At 44.0% G+C, this 14,906-nt stretch overlaps 1 protein-coding gene across 1 annotated transcript in view; it reads left to right on the top strand.

Annotated features, from left to right (window-relative positions):
* Nucleotides 1-14,906, top strand: part of SETD1B (SET domain containing 1B, histone lysine methyltransferase) — a 105,239-nt gene that overhangs the window by 31,536 nt on the left and 58,797 nt on the right. Inside the window, exons 5-6 of the mRNA XM_068244986.1 lie at nucleotides 9,953-10,062; nucleotides 11,302-12,441. Of these exons, the coding sequence (XP_068101087.1) occupies nucleotides 9,953-10,062; nucleotides 11,302-12,441 (1,250 nt within the window). The remainder of the gene's footprint in view (nucleotides 1-9,952; nucleotides 10,063-11,301; nucleotides 12,442-14,906) is intronic.

Raw genomic sequence — 14,906 nt, 5'->3', positions numbered from 1 at the left:
CCCTCAACAGCTAAACTTTGACCTAATCTTACAGCCCCTATCTGGAAGTTGCTAATTCTTGCCCTCAAATACCTCACCCAAAGACATCCTCCCCAAATCCCACCAGCAGGTCACTTGGTTACGCAAGCCTGTGATGAGATCAGGCTCTATCTAAACCAAAGTATACAAACCCATCTCTGGCTACTCTACTGGAGCTTAGTCTCCACAGGGTACCACCCCCTTGCTAAACCAACTTGAAATCAAATGGCACAGATGGCACACAGAAGGTTCAGCAACTGTATGTAAGTCAAGAAATGCATAGCATGTTTCAGGCAGAGCCCTTCCTCAGGTGTTCAACACCTGTATAAATTGCAGATAATGACTGCAAAGTAAACTGTGCTTGGAGTTCTGATTTATTTGTTACCTTTAGGGATCAGAATGCAATCCTTAAAATGACTGTATCTAAAAAATAAATAAATAAAAAAATAAATAAAAAATTAACAAGCCTTTTTCATGTATTGCATGAAAAGGGTCTTTACTTTCTAGATGATCCAAATATCAGTGGCATGCTGTTTGTGTCAAACTCTAGCAAATAAAGATAACAGTTGGCAATGACCTGCTGCAGAAAATAACATATAGGATTTCTGGTGACATGAGATGTATTGGCATAGTAGCCGTCACCATGAGCACCTGCTGTCACTGTTCCTGCTGCAGTATGCCTAATCATTGTCTGTAAAGTGTTCCCAATGCAAACTGTCCCTAACTGCCCTACTCTGACGTAGCAACACTGATGTTTCTAATACTACTAATAAATGTGGTTTATTTTTGTATTGCAAGATGCGCTTATGGGTAAATTGTCGCAGTGAAAACTATGAATCTGACCCTACGGTGTATGGGCCACAGTGTGAGATACATGGATGTATACAAGTAGGAGGAGACTATAGTGGTACAGTCATAGTTAATGCCATACTTACTGGTCTTCTGCACAGACATTCTAGTTTGTTATAACGTTGGAGAAAGCTGAGTGTGTGTGTGTGTGTGTGTGTGTGTGTGTGTGTGTGTGTGTGTGTGTGTGTGTGTGTGTGTGTGTGTGTGTGTGTGATGGTAAGCTGTTAGTCAGATTGGCTTATTATGCTTTCCATGAGGAACCTGTTTGGTACATTCCTATCTAATCATTATAATATTGTGTCAAGTCTGGGCAGAATTGGGTCATAAGCACACAAGTGGATATGTTGGTGTAATGGATTGCGGAGATGCCGCTGCGTGGTCTGGCAGCGGGGCGGCTGTCTCCGCGTTCAGACCGGCGGTTTCCGCACAGCAGCATGTGTCTGGTTTGCCTGGGCCTTCTAGTGCACACAGACGGAGAGCTACTTGCGCGCGCGCTAGAAGGCAGGCCCTTTATGCCAGTAGGAGAGCGATCAGCTGATCAGGTCGATCAGCTGATCCCAGCGCGCTTACTGATTGGCTGAGTGGCGCAGGGCGGCACGGAGGAGCGCTGCAGTATATATAGATCTTGCTGGTCAGTCTCTGGTTGTCTGCCGTTGTGAATGCTTACGTGTGAGCACTCAGACCTCAGTCGGATCCCACAGTGTGTTAGAACCAGGTGGACCTGGGAATTCACACTTAGCCAGATTACTGCTGTGTTATACTTTAGACCAGTTCCGGGGTGTTGAGACCAAGGACCTCACACCCAAGCTTAGGATCACTGTGTCATTACTGTGTTATACTTTGGACCAGTTGCAGGGTGTTTAGACCAAGGACCTCACACCCAAGCTTAGGTTTACTGTGTCATTGCTGAGTTATTCTCTAGACTAGTTCCTGGGTGTCGAGACCAAGGACCTCACACCTCAGACTAGGACTGTGCTTTATATTTGTTATGACTATTTGCTCTGTCGACCTCTCTCTTGCTTTCTAATTCGGTACCTCCGCATATCTGCCTACCTGTTGCCAAACCCTGCCTGTACCCGGTTACCGAATCAGCCTTCTGTCTCTGTACCTTAACTGCTCGTGTGCTGCCGACCTGGCCTGCCCGACCCTCCAGGCTGTCACTCATCCCTTGAGTGCTCAGTCTATCTGTACTAGCTGTGACACTATTGCACCAAGTGTCAGTTAGCTGTTAGGACTCCTGCTCCTCAGAGAGTCCGGCCTGCTAGCAGCCAGTGGCCTCTACTCCTCTGGAGTCCCCTGGCTGCAGTACAGTCTATTATCTGATCACCAAGTATCACTGGTTGCCAGGTTCTCTCTATTCCCTCTCTCAAGGAGATAGTGCCTGCACAGCCGAGGACCACCTGCCCCTCAGGTGGTTCCTGGCCGAGCTGCCTGTGTCTCCCGCCTCACGGGAGATAGCCTACAGTTACACCAAACACTTACACTTCATTAGGTGTCCAGAGGTTAGTTATACTTGTATTGTTGGTGATTCTGCAGATCATCCATAATCAAGTATACATCTGTATTATTGATGATTCTGCAGATCATCAATAATCAGATTCTCTCTGTGTGCTGACACCAATCGTTACAGTTGGCTAATTTTGCTTACTTAGACTTGGATCACACATAAATCTGTACATGTGCAGTCAAGTTTTACCAGACAGGATTGGAACTGTACACCTTCTATGTGTGAACACATCCATATAAAATGGGTACAAAACTGACAGGACTGGACTGAAAATGTACACCTTTTATGTGTGAACCAAGCCTTAGAAAACAGATGCCAACTGTCAAAAACTGACAGGACTGGACAACTTTGTGTGAACCCAGGCTTCATTTCAGTATTTGCAGTGGGCTGAGATCTAAGCTAACCCTTTGGAATGGTATTAATCAGTTTTATATGTTGCACACCAAATTATATGAAGTAATAGTTATGATTATTGCATAGGAGGACAATGAGGCAAGTAGCCAATGTGCCTTAAAATTTCAGTTTGAACCTAAACTATTTGAGTTTTGCTTTGTTTGCTGTTAATGGAACATAACCCTAAGGCCCCGTTCACACTTGCGGTTGTCTGCCAAACGGACCGGATGACCTGACCGGATCCGGACCGGATCGGATCCGTACGGTTCTGATCCGGATCCGATCCGGATCCGGTCAGGTTGCATCAGGTGTTCATCAGGATGCGATCCGGATCCGTTTGGCAAAAGTTACGTAAAAAACAAAAAAAAATGTTGGGGTCTGGGAGGTCAGCAGAAGGGGGACCTGTGGAATCAGGCCCTCCGCTGTTTAGCACTCACCTCCACCTCCAACATGCTGCCAACATCTCCAGCTCGTGCTGCTCCACTCCAAAATGCTTGCCCATGTGTCCCCGATCCAATATCGCCGCAATAATCCTCATAGGAAGTGGGGTAGAACATCCGGATTTTTAGCCAGTGTGTTGTGCGCTATCCGGTTCTCATTGATTTGTATTGGCCGGATGGTGCAGTCCGGCTCCGCCCCGGATACGGCTGCCGGAGGAGCCGGACCAAAAAATAGCGCATGTTGGAACGGACGCCGGAGTCCGGATCCGGTCCGGCTCCGGTCCGGACGAAACGGACGCATGTGAACGGTGGCATAGACTTTACATTGCTATGCCGTGCGTCCGTTTCGTCCGTTCCGCATGCGGTGCGGCTCCGGCACGGCGATTCCGGATAGCCACCGCTAATGTGAACCGGGCCTAAGACCAAACCTATTAGCTCATTAATTGGACAGACTGCCTTCTGAATTCAGTATTAAAGGGAAACCGGCTGGAGGTCCGTCGATAGTCCAGAAATCTACCACCGCACACCTGAACGCCTCCTTTCGAGCAAGATCTTTCTGTCTGGAGCGGCCACAGGGTGCAAAGGTTGGGGCATCAATTTCTGCAGATTTGTTTAAAGGGATCTAATCTGCTGGAAATTGCTCATCGCAATCGCTACTGTGGAATTTGTTACATTGGCAGAACATTTAGGGAAAGCGCTAGTGATTTTAAAGCGCTCCCTAAATGCTCAAGAAATCGCTCTAGTGAGTTCCAGCTAGGCCTGAAAGATAAATTGAATTTAAACCAAAATTGTGATCACCAAGATCACAATTTCGGAATCGTCAAAGCGGCAATTATCGCGATCACGTCATTTCCACATGGGGAAGCTTGAAGAAGTGGCTTCAAACTTCCCCAAAGTCCCAGCCCGTGCGGCCCGCAGCCTTGGACATACCTTCCGCACGAGTCCAACGCTGTCGCCGTCTGCTGGCTCTTGGCAAAACTCTGGGTTCCTGTATGTCACATGACATACAGGAAGTATTCCGTGCATTAGAGCCTGCAGGAGGCAAAGTGGATAGACGGGCATTGCTGGAGTCGTGCTGGAAGCTATGTCCAGAAATGATGCAGCTTGGGGGACAGAGGGGGCACAAAGAGAGACACAGAGGGGGCACAAAGAGAGACACAGAGGGGGCACAAAGAGAGACACAGAGGGGGCACAAAGAGAGACACAGAGGGGGCACAAAGAGAGACACAGAGGGGGCACAAAGAGAGACACAGAGGGGGCACAAAGGGAGAGCCAGAGGGGGCACAAAGGGAGAGCCAGAGGGGGCACAAAGGGAGAGCCAGAGGGGGCACAAAGGGAGAGCCAGAGGGGGCACAAAGGGAGAGCCAGAGGGGGCACAAAGAGAGAGCCAGAGGGGGCACAAAGGGAGACCCAGAGGGGGCACAAAGAGAGACCCAGAGGGGGCACAAAGATAGGCACAGAGGCAGCACAAAGAGAGGCACAGAGGCGGCATAGAGAGGCACAGAGAGAAACAGAGACACAAAGGGGGCAAGAGAGAGACCCAGAGGAGGCATAAAGAGGCAAAGGGGGCACAAAAAAGACGGGGACAGAGGGGAAACAAACAAACACAGAAGGGGAACAAAGCTTGATTTGAAGGAAATAGTGAATCGAAATCGCAATTTCAGACAGAAAACGCTCAATTCAATTTTTTCCTAAAATCGTTCAGGCCTAGTTCCAGCCTTTACACCTTTTAGATACTAGACAAGGTTTATCTTTTTTTTTTTTCATATAGACAGCAGTACAAATCTGTGCTGCCTTGGATTGTGTACTGCTCCTGCTCATTGAAGAATGGACCTTTCCTTTTGGATGATTTTTTGATCTAGTATCAATCAAGGGTGCTTTTGTGTTAATTTAGTTAAAAACAAGTATGGCAAATATGCAGCTATGTATATTCATTGTCATTTGTAAAAGGGCTCTGCTAGTGCACTAGATGTCTGAAAATACATTTTACAACACAACCTAGTAATGCCTTGGCTAAATTGTGCTATGCAGCCAGGAGATAAAACTCACTTTTTAGATTAATGAAGCTTTCAAATGAATCTGTCCATCCACAAAAACATGACCCAAAGTACCTGTAAGTACCTGAAAATCCTTAGATCAGTTTTGTGCAAGCAGTTTATCCTCCGCATCCCATCATCCCAGATACTTACTTTATATTACGTGAACAGATTTTTTTCCCCTTTTTGTATTTTTATCATGTTACTTTGTAGGAAACAAATCCAAGACAGGCAAATATGTTTAAATGGACCTGTTCTCACTGCAACAGCTGCATGGTGCACTGCTGCACGTAAATGAAGTGGACAGAGTATTCACAGCCATTCCATCAAATGAATAAATGGTATCTGTGCTGAAAAAAGCTGTGGGTTGCATTAAAATGTATTGCAATGTACAAGTATAGTGTAAACTGGATGTAGCAGGGTATGCCTACCTTAAAGCCTTGTGCACCTGGGTAATACCCGGTACACACCATGCTATTTCCAACAGGTCAGGTCTGATTCCTGATTGTTTTTCTGATTGATTTTGTAAAGAAGTGATTGAAAAATCAATCAGAATAATGATTGGAAATCAGATTGGACCTGTCAAAAATAATTGATTTAACCAGTCTGATGGGAAATTGCATGGCGTGTACCAGGCATAATGATCTGAGCAAATATGTACCAGGCATAACGATCTGAGCAAATGTTTGTCCCAGAATCGTGTTTTCAACAGGTCAATCAGAAACAACCAAATTCTGATAAATCATGCCCATGTTGTGTGGGAACTTGCTTGGAAATAAAATATTGGATGGGAGGAGCCATTAGGATTAAAGTGGTATGAAACTCATTATTTCCTTTGTTCTAAAAGATTATTTACACTACAGCTTAAAATCTAACACCATCAAAAATATGTAGCAGAACAGCATTGTAACAGGTAAATGCTGCACTTTCTTCTTCAGTGGGCAGCTTCTGCCAACATGGAAGAGGTTATAACATTATACTGTATTTTGTTTACATTTCTGTCAGATACATTTAGTAAATATTGAAACTGAGCTGAGAAGCTGAGAGAGTTGAGAACTAATCACTAGATAGATTTTAATTTATAAATACAGCAGCTATGCAATAAAAAGCAATGGCAGCTTTCAGAGCATATGAACTTTACTTTGGGAATTTTACATTTGTAGACAGTATTATTTCTGCACAAAAGCAAATATGATCACTGTATGGGTAATAAAACGTAGCAAAACACATTTTTGTTGAATGTTATGTCAGAGTTTTATAACACTTAAATTCACACTACAAAGCACAGTCACTAAATGCTTAGTGATTGTGACTGTGCAATGTGTTTTTCCAAACAAATTTTGAAGGACTGTGCGTTTGTGCACATTAAAATGAATCTCTGTAAATAATGCTATCTGCAGCAAGATTGTGATTTTAAACAAGTTGTAGCCGTGTTAACCCGCTCATAGGGTGACACTGCACCACCGCTTTGCAGATCACCGGCAAGCACATTGCAATTGCCCCCCAGCGTGAACCAGTCCTTATACATTTGTACAGTTAATGTGCCAGTCAGGAAGTCAATGGGAGCAATAGATGGCCCAAAACATTGGCAGCGCATGTGAACTAACCCTTAGGGCCCTTTCACACCAGGGCAGAGCGGTTTTACCGCACCTCACCGCTAGGCAATGCAAGTCTATGGAGACTTTCATACTTCTGTTGTACGACGCAACGGAAGTGACGTTTTCACCGCATCCCCATGTCAGTTCCAGAACTATGTTATTGTGCTGCTTTTGCAGCGATCTGCATCGGTCCGGAAGTTGTTAGTCTATGGCAGTGGTTCCCAACCTTTTCCGGCCCGGGGAACACTTTCTGACCAAATTTTTCTCCGGGGAACGGGGGGGGGGGTGTTTACGGGGGCGTGTATTTGCGCGACCTAGTGGACAGTGCCGTGCGCAGCAGGCTATGCGGGGTGGGGGGGCTGGGGTGCATAGTTGCCCCAATATAGGGAGTTTAGTTGCCCCAGTATGGCTAGTATAGTTACCCCAGTATAGCTAGTATAGTGCCCCAGTATAGCTAGAATAGTGCTCAGTGTAGGTAGGTAGTGCCCAGTATAGCTAGTATAGTGCCCCAGTATAGTGCTCTAGTATAGTGCCAAGTATAGCTAGTATAGTGCCCCAGTATAGTGCCCAGTATAGCTAGTATAGTGCCCAGTATGGCTAGTATAGTGCCCAGTATAGCTAGTATAGTGCCCCAGTATGGCTAGAATAGTGCTCAGTATAGGTAGGTAGTGCCCAGTATAGCCAGTATAGTGCCCCAGTATAGTTCCCCAGTATAGCCAATATAGTGCTCCAGTATAGTGCCCAGTATAGCTAATAGCTAGTATAGTGCCCAGTATAGCTAGTATAGTGCCCAGTATAGCCAGTATAGTGCCCCAGTACAGCCAGTATAGTGCCCCAGTATAGTGCCCCAGTATAGCTAGTATAGTGCCCCAGAACAGCCAGTATAGTGCCCCAGTACAGCCAGTATCGTACAGCCAGTATAGTGCCCCAGTATAGCCAGTATAGTGCCCCAGTATAGCCAGTATAGTGCCCCAGTATAGCTAGTATAGTGGCCAGTATAGGTAGGTGGTGCCCCCCGCCCATCCCCGCCGCTGTTATTACCTTAGCAGCGGCCGATCTCCCCTTTCCGGCGCGTGTACTTTCCAGCAGCATATCTCCCGGCTGCTGTGTGTGTGATGCGACAGGAAGCAGGGCATCGGCTTCCTGTAGAGGCGATGTGTATAGCCGTTACTATGAGAACCGAGCCCTGCTTCCTGTCGCATCACACACAGCAGCCGGGAGATACGCTGCTGGAAAGTACACGCGCCGGAGAGGGGAGAGCGGCCGCTGCTAAGGTAACAACAGCGGCGGCCACGGGGACGGGGGGGGGGGGGGGGGGGGCGGGGGGAGAGGACAGTCCTGCGGCACACCAGGCAACATCCCACGGCACACTAGTGTGCCGCGGAACAGTGGTTGAAAAACGCTGGTCTATGGTGATGCAAGGACTTTAAACAAAAAAAAACTACCGACGTCTCGGCAGAAACATATTTTTTCAATACGCTTCTGTGCACTTCCGCATACCCTAAAGCAGGAAGTGACTGCAAGCGTGCATCACTTCCTGCTTGGCCCAATGCCAGATGGGGAATACCGCGTAGAAACGCGGTAATTCCTGAAACTCCCCAAGGCCTGACTTTTGGTGGCACGGCTGCCGCACCGCTGGTTTGCAGTGTGAGACCAGCCTTACACTAAACCACTATTTCCAGAAGTTGTAAAATGATTTGTCTGGGTCAGAGACCATAAATCTGTATCCACTAGAACCTTTTCATTCCATTTCTGTTTAGCAATTCAGCAAGTGTTCTGTGGTTTGATAGATATTTTTGTTGATGGATGGCTTGATTCCCAATTCCATCCTATTTTTTTCTTTTCCTTCCTTCACTTGGCTTTTCCACTCATTTACCTTCTCATCTCCCTCCACATTTTGGCTGGTTGTAGGCTTTGTACATCCTGTAAAAGCAGAATCAGAGGGGAAAGGGTTGCATTGTGCATTACACGCATGTTACAGTGCATGCAGTGAAGCATACAGTTCATGGAAAATATGATTTACTGCAACTGTAAACACATGCTGTCAGGTAGTCGAGGCATGCTTTGCTTTATTCTGACAGATTCTACCGCACTACACTGCCAACGGTTTTAACATCCCATTACAGTTTAGTGGCATTACATTTGCTATGCGGTTATGTTGTCCGACGCAACACAACATGTCCTTTTGAAAGCCGCTTTAGGGCTGGTTCACACTTTCAATCACCTAGCAATTCTGCACAGAGATCACCAGCGACTCCTTTACCAGCGCGCGCACACACACACACACACACACACACACACACACACACACACACACACACACACACACACACACACACACACACACACACACACACACACACACACACACACACACACACACACACACACACTAGATCTAACAGTTTTCATACCGTTCTTGCCTTGTGTAGTGCTACTGCCAGGACATCGGTGGCCAGACCTGAGCAATAATGGATGTGTAGATCAGCACACAAACCTAGCTCCAAGTTTATACTTAAAAGACCACTATTGTGATAAGTATAACATTTAACATAGACATAAACACATGCAACAAAGAAGTACATTTCTCCCAGAGTATAATGAACTATAAATTACTTTTCTCTTATGTTGCTATCAATTACAATAGGTTGTAGAAATCTGACAGAACTGACGGGGTTTGTTCTAGCCCATCTCGGTTTTCTTTTATTTCAAAAGCACTTAATGAATGGCAATTGCTCATTCCAACTGCCAGAATAGTGTGCAAGCAGGAAAGAGGGCAGTCACCGTCTTTGCATTGCTCTCTTTTAGGGATTGCTTTTGTAAAAAAAAAAAAAAGAAACCAAATACTAAAAATCTCCCATAAGGAGATGGACTAGTCCAAAACCTGGCAGCTCTGTCAGATCTCTACTACCTGCTGTGAGAGCAACATAGGAGAAAAGTAAATTACGGCTCATTTTACTTGGGAAGAAACATACTTCTTGTTTGTATGTGTTTACATGTATTTTAAATTTTAACATTTTTTGCAATAGTGGTCCTTTTAATGTCCGAAACCGTGTTTGCAAAAATTGTAAACTCAACTTTTCTTTTTTTTCCCTGCAATCTTCCCTACAGGCGAGACACGTATGCGGTTCTATGAACTGTTAGTTAGTGGACTGTACACACCTCAAACTCTTCCCATTGGTGACTTGGATGCTTCACCCACTGTGAATGAATTGCCACAGGTAAGTAGCATTTTTTTTACACACACACCACACACCACACACCACACACCACACACCTCACACTCACACTCACACACTTTAGTTAATTAGTTTGATTATTCCGTTTGATCAAATATAAAGATTTTTACAGCATATCTGATCTGATTTTTTTCAAAAAAACTGGATAATCGTTCAAATTTCTTGATCGAAAAAAATATATATTTTCAACTTTTATTCAATCATTTAGATCGAATAAACAGGATAATTGAATGTTTTTATTGTACCGTGTATGGCCACCATAAAATGCATAGCCATGAAAAATATTGGCTTAGACTTTTCCGTAATCAACATCGCTTATATTGTGAAATCATTTCTAAAGCTATTAGTCTACATGAGAAACTTTGTAAAGTGTTAGAGCCCTTTTACACCAGTCACATTTTCCATTTTGTTTTCACATAGCTGCGATTTGGCGATTGCAAGGGCACCACGATAACATGATTATTGTAATATACTTCTTTCCACCGGTGTGCTTCATTTTTCAGCCAATTGCAAAAGTACTGCATGCTGCGTTTTGTGATTGGCCTGTGAACTCTCATTGCAAATCGCTGTAGCAAACGCAATTGCTGTAAAAAATAAAAATCTCATCACACTACGTTTGCGATGCCGATTGCGACTTTTGTGTGTAAAAGGGCCCAGCAGGAAACACATAGATCAAAGGCCTCGTTTCCATCTGTGCACTTCTGTCCGCTTTTCAGCAACATGTATCAATCTGCAACATTGATGTGCTGATAAAAAGCGGACAGAAGTGCGCTCGTTCACATCATATGCGCTTCTGTGCGGATATGGAAGCGCGTATGATGTGCTGAAATGCAGGAACGGCAGAAGGGCATAGACTGCCCTTCTACCGTTCACATCTGCTGCGCAGTAGTATGATGCGCTGGGAAGCGCTTGCGTACTGCTGCCTGCATTTTGCCCGCACCGCAGAGCTGATCCCATCACTGTCAATGGATGGGATCAGCGGCGCAGATGGCGTGCGATCGGATGCGCTGCGTTCAGATCGCACAGCCATCTGCGTTGGCTAGATGTGAACGAGCCCTCATTCACACTTGCTGAAAAAAAACGGACAGAAGCGCGTAAGTGGAAATGAGGCTGTAACCTTGTGTAGCAGTACATAATCTCAGTAAATATTGTCAAAATATTATGTTGTGTTTAATGTTATTTACATAGCCATGTCTTAACTTTATTATTTTCATGACTTAGGTAAGTGAACCTGTGAAACGTACAAAAGAAACTGGTGTAGGTGCATCAGTTACCCCAAACAGCAGTACCCCATATTCCCATGATACCGCCTATTCAAGTTGTCGGCAAGATACCCCAAACTCTTATAGCCAGTATACCCCACAATCACAAGGAACCCCTCACACGCCTCGTGTGGGAACACCTTTCTCTCAAGACTCTAATTATTCCAGTCGGCAAACAACACCAGCTTATCATTATGGACAGGACTACAAACCAAGGAGACACGAAACAAAGTTTACGGACGCTTACAGCAGGAGGCCAGGACACCATTATGTGCATGGCTCTGGTGCATACAGAGGATCTGAGCACACTTTTAATGCAAACAGGTCACAACCTGAGACTCCACCTTTTCCACAAACGCCTCCCTTGAGTCATTCGGGTTTGAACTTTGGTAAGTCGGCCTTTTCCCCTTACCAGCCTTCCACAGCTTACTCCCATCATGAAGAGCCACAATTCCCACAAACATCAAGAGAACCTGATTACAGGAGAACAGCTCCTCCGTTGCCACCAGAGCCCTTTCCTGAAAATACTTGTAGCACTGTAAATACTGACTTTATACCCGTTAAAGAGAAACCAGAGGAACCGCCCCCTCCACCAGAACCTGAGTGTCCCGTAGAGCAGAAACCTGTATCTCGTGCACGGACTCCTGAGGGACGGGACTCACCAGGGACACCCACTTTAGAATCGGAAATGCAGCACAATAGTTTAGATTCAAGGATTGAAATGCTTTTAAAAGAGCAAAGAACCAATTTACATTTTGTTATTGAACCAAACTCGGACAACGAGTTGATGATGGCGGCTAGCCCAATATCATCTTCTTCCTCTCAACTTTCACCAATCCCTCAAGGTTCGAACTCTCAGTATCTGGATTTTACACCTTCTTCTAGACCTTCTAGTACGGGTTTAGAGGATATAAGTCCCACACCATTGCCAGATTCTGATGATGATGAGCCCATACTTGGCACTAAATCTCTCTGCCAGAACTCAAGGTCAGCAACTCCCATTGACCAGCTGAATCTACCTTGTAGGAAAATGGACAATACCGAATTACAAGAGCACATGGCTGGCGATGAAACGCCAACATCAGAAAGAATGGATGAGGTAAGCGGAGTGTGTACAAGAAGCACATTGAAGTGTTTGATCATATTTCAATACTATTCTACATCACAGTATTCTGTATTTCTGCACTTGAGTATAACTGACAGTTGGTTTGACTTTTGAATGATACTTACTCGATTTATTCAGTTTACAAAATGTATGTTAATCAGACTGGAATGACTTAAACGAATGTGTTGTTCACATATGCCGTCTTTGGGAGCAGGTTTTTGTTAAGGTACCTATGAACAGTACAATATTTTGCTCAGGTGTAATCATTTGATCAGATTTTTATGATCGATTTGTACAGAAAACCATGCAGTATGTGGAAATCATCAAAGTGAAGCTATCCTATAGTCGATTGGAATACAGAACTTTCTTGATCGGGATTTTAGATTTTATGGTAGTATATGAAGAGAGAAAGTACCCTAATTAAACAATTTATGGGAACAATCGATAATTACCTTCCGTTTATCTACAATCCCGCAAATCTGATCGAATGATTTGCATCTGAGGAAAATATTGTACTGTTAATGGGCACCCTTAGATTTGGGGCAGGAACGACCTGTTCCTGCACAAAGCAAAAGCTATTCATGCGTAATGTACACTGAAATGGAAGTCTTTGAAAAGGCTAAAAAATATATTATCCAGTGGACAGGTTATGCTGGTTTATAAGAAGCAAGACAAACACAATAGAAAAAGAAAGGACACCGAGAGCCCAATATAGTGTAGTAAGTTGGGTGATGGGTAAATGGAAAAGTATATGATGGATATACTCACAAGTCAGGGTTACCAATTAGGCAACCACTGTGTAGGCAGGTGAGGAGATTAGACCTGTCCTCACTTAGGATTAAGATGTCGCTCTCTGTAGATTAGGAGAAGAAAGGGAATTCAACCCCTCCACCAAGGGTGGATGCTGATATTTGTAAGGAGAACAGAGGCGCCAACAGAATAAAATATATCTAAAAACTTTAAAATTCCTCGGGAGGTGGTGGTGGTGGACTCATCTCCCCGAAGCAGACATGATACTGTCGGTTTTAGTACAAACACATTTATTTATATACTCCAACACGTATGTTGGAATAAATAAATAAATGTGTTTGTACTAAAACAGACAGTATCATGTCTGCTTCGGGGAGATGAGTCCACCACCACCTCCCGAGGAATTTTAAAGTTTTTAGATCTATTTTATTCTTTTGGCGCCTCTGTTCTCCTTACAAATAAAAGACAAACACAATCGCTGTTTCCTTTTTACCATGGTATCTAGATGTTTCCAAATATTGACAAGTTGTTACTGAGACTACCTTTTGTGTTTTAACTTTCTTATTCATCAATTAATGGGGTTTATGCCATGCAGACTTCAAGCTGAATGTGTTTTGCCAAATAATGGCTCTATTTGGAGTAGCTGGTTTCCATTGTACAGTCCATCACTGTTGTTCGGTGGAGCTAGGAGCTACTACTGATTTTATAGCACACCTATACACTTTATTTACATGGAGTTATTTTTATTTTCATTTGCATACACCTGTTGTATATGGAGTAAATAAAAATAATACATCATGATGTTACACAGCAGGGGGGAGTTGGACCAACAAGTTTATCTTAGTGTGGTACAGCAGTAGACAGTATCAGTGAGTGAAAGTGCAGTTCATTGCTGGGAAGCATAAGGGCTGCATTGCAGCCTGCAAAACGCATGCATTAGCAGTGACGTATGGTTTTCATTGACTGTATGCTTCACTGTATGAAAACCTAAGTCCTCTGTGTCTAGTAAGAAATTACACACATGACCAAAGAGGGAAACAAATGTGAGCTTCTAAATGTAAAGAACTTCCTATCTCTGTACTTTAAAACTGTTGGGCTACCAATAAGTAACCAAGTACCTATTGTGACGCTGCTACATCAGTTGGGTGCCGTGTTGTGCCGCTAATAGTTAAACATTGGTATTTAAAGTGTACCCGATGCGACATGTGACATGAGATAAACGTGCATGTACAGTGCAAAACATATTAACCACTTCACAGCTTCTGTACAGTATATCTACTCCCCTTTAAACTTAATTTAAACCCCCAGGGGAGTAAATATACATACCCCCGCTGTCCGTGCTCCTGCTCACTTGTGTGCTCGTTCATGTCACCGCCCGCTTGCCAGGAGATAAATGAATGGAAAAGCAATTCTGATTCATTGATCTGAGTCCCAGTAGCAATGATCGGCGGCTTCTATGAGAAGCTGCGTGATCATTCTAAAAAATGTTTTGCATCCTCAGTACACTTCCTGTATGCGTACATATTATATTTCGCTTACAGGACGCATAAAAAAAAAAAAAAACGGTACAAATGGGCAAATAAATTATGTGGATTTTAATTACGGTAGCATGCATTATTTAAAAACTATAATGGTCAAAACCTGAAAAATAAGGATATTTTTTTTCAAATTTTTTTTTCTTATTTTTCCAATAAAAAAACTTTTAGAAT

The sequence above is a fragment of the Hyperolius riggenbachi genome, chromosome 1 (genome assembly GCF_040937935.1).
Source record: "Hyperolius riggenbachi isolate aHypRig1 chromosome 1, aHypRig1.pri, whole genome shotgun sequence".
NCBI classification, from domain to species: domain Eukaryota; kingdom Metazoa; phylum Chordata; class Amphibia; order Anura; family Hyperoliidae; genus Hyperolius; species Hyperolius riggenbachi.
The sequence above is the reverse complement of the archived record's forward strand: the minus strand, read 5'-3'. Positions and strand labels throughout refer to the sequence as shown.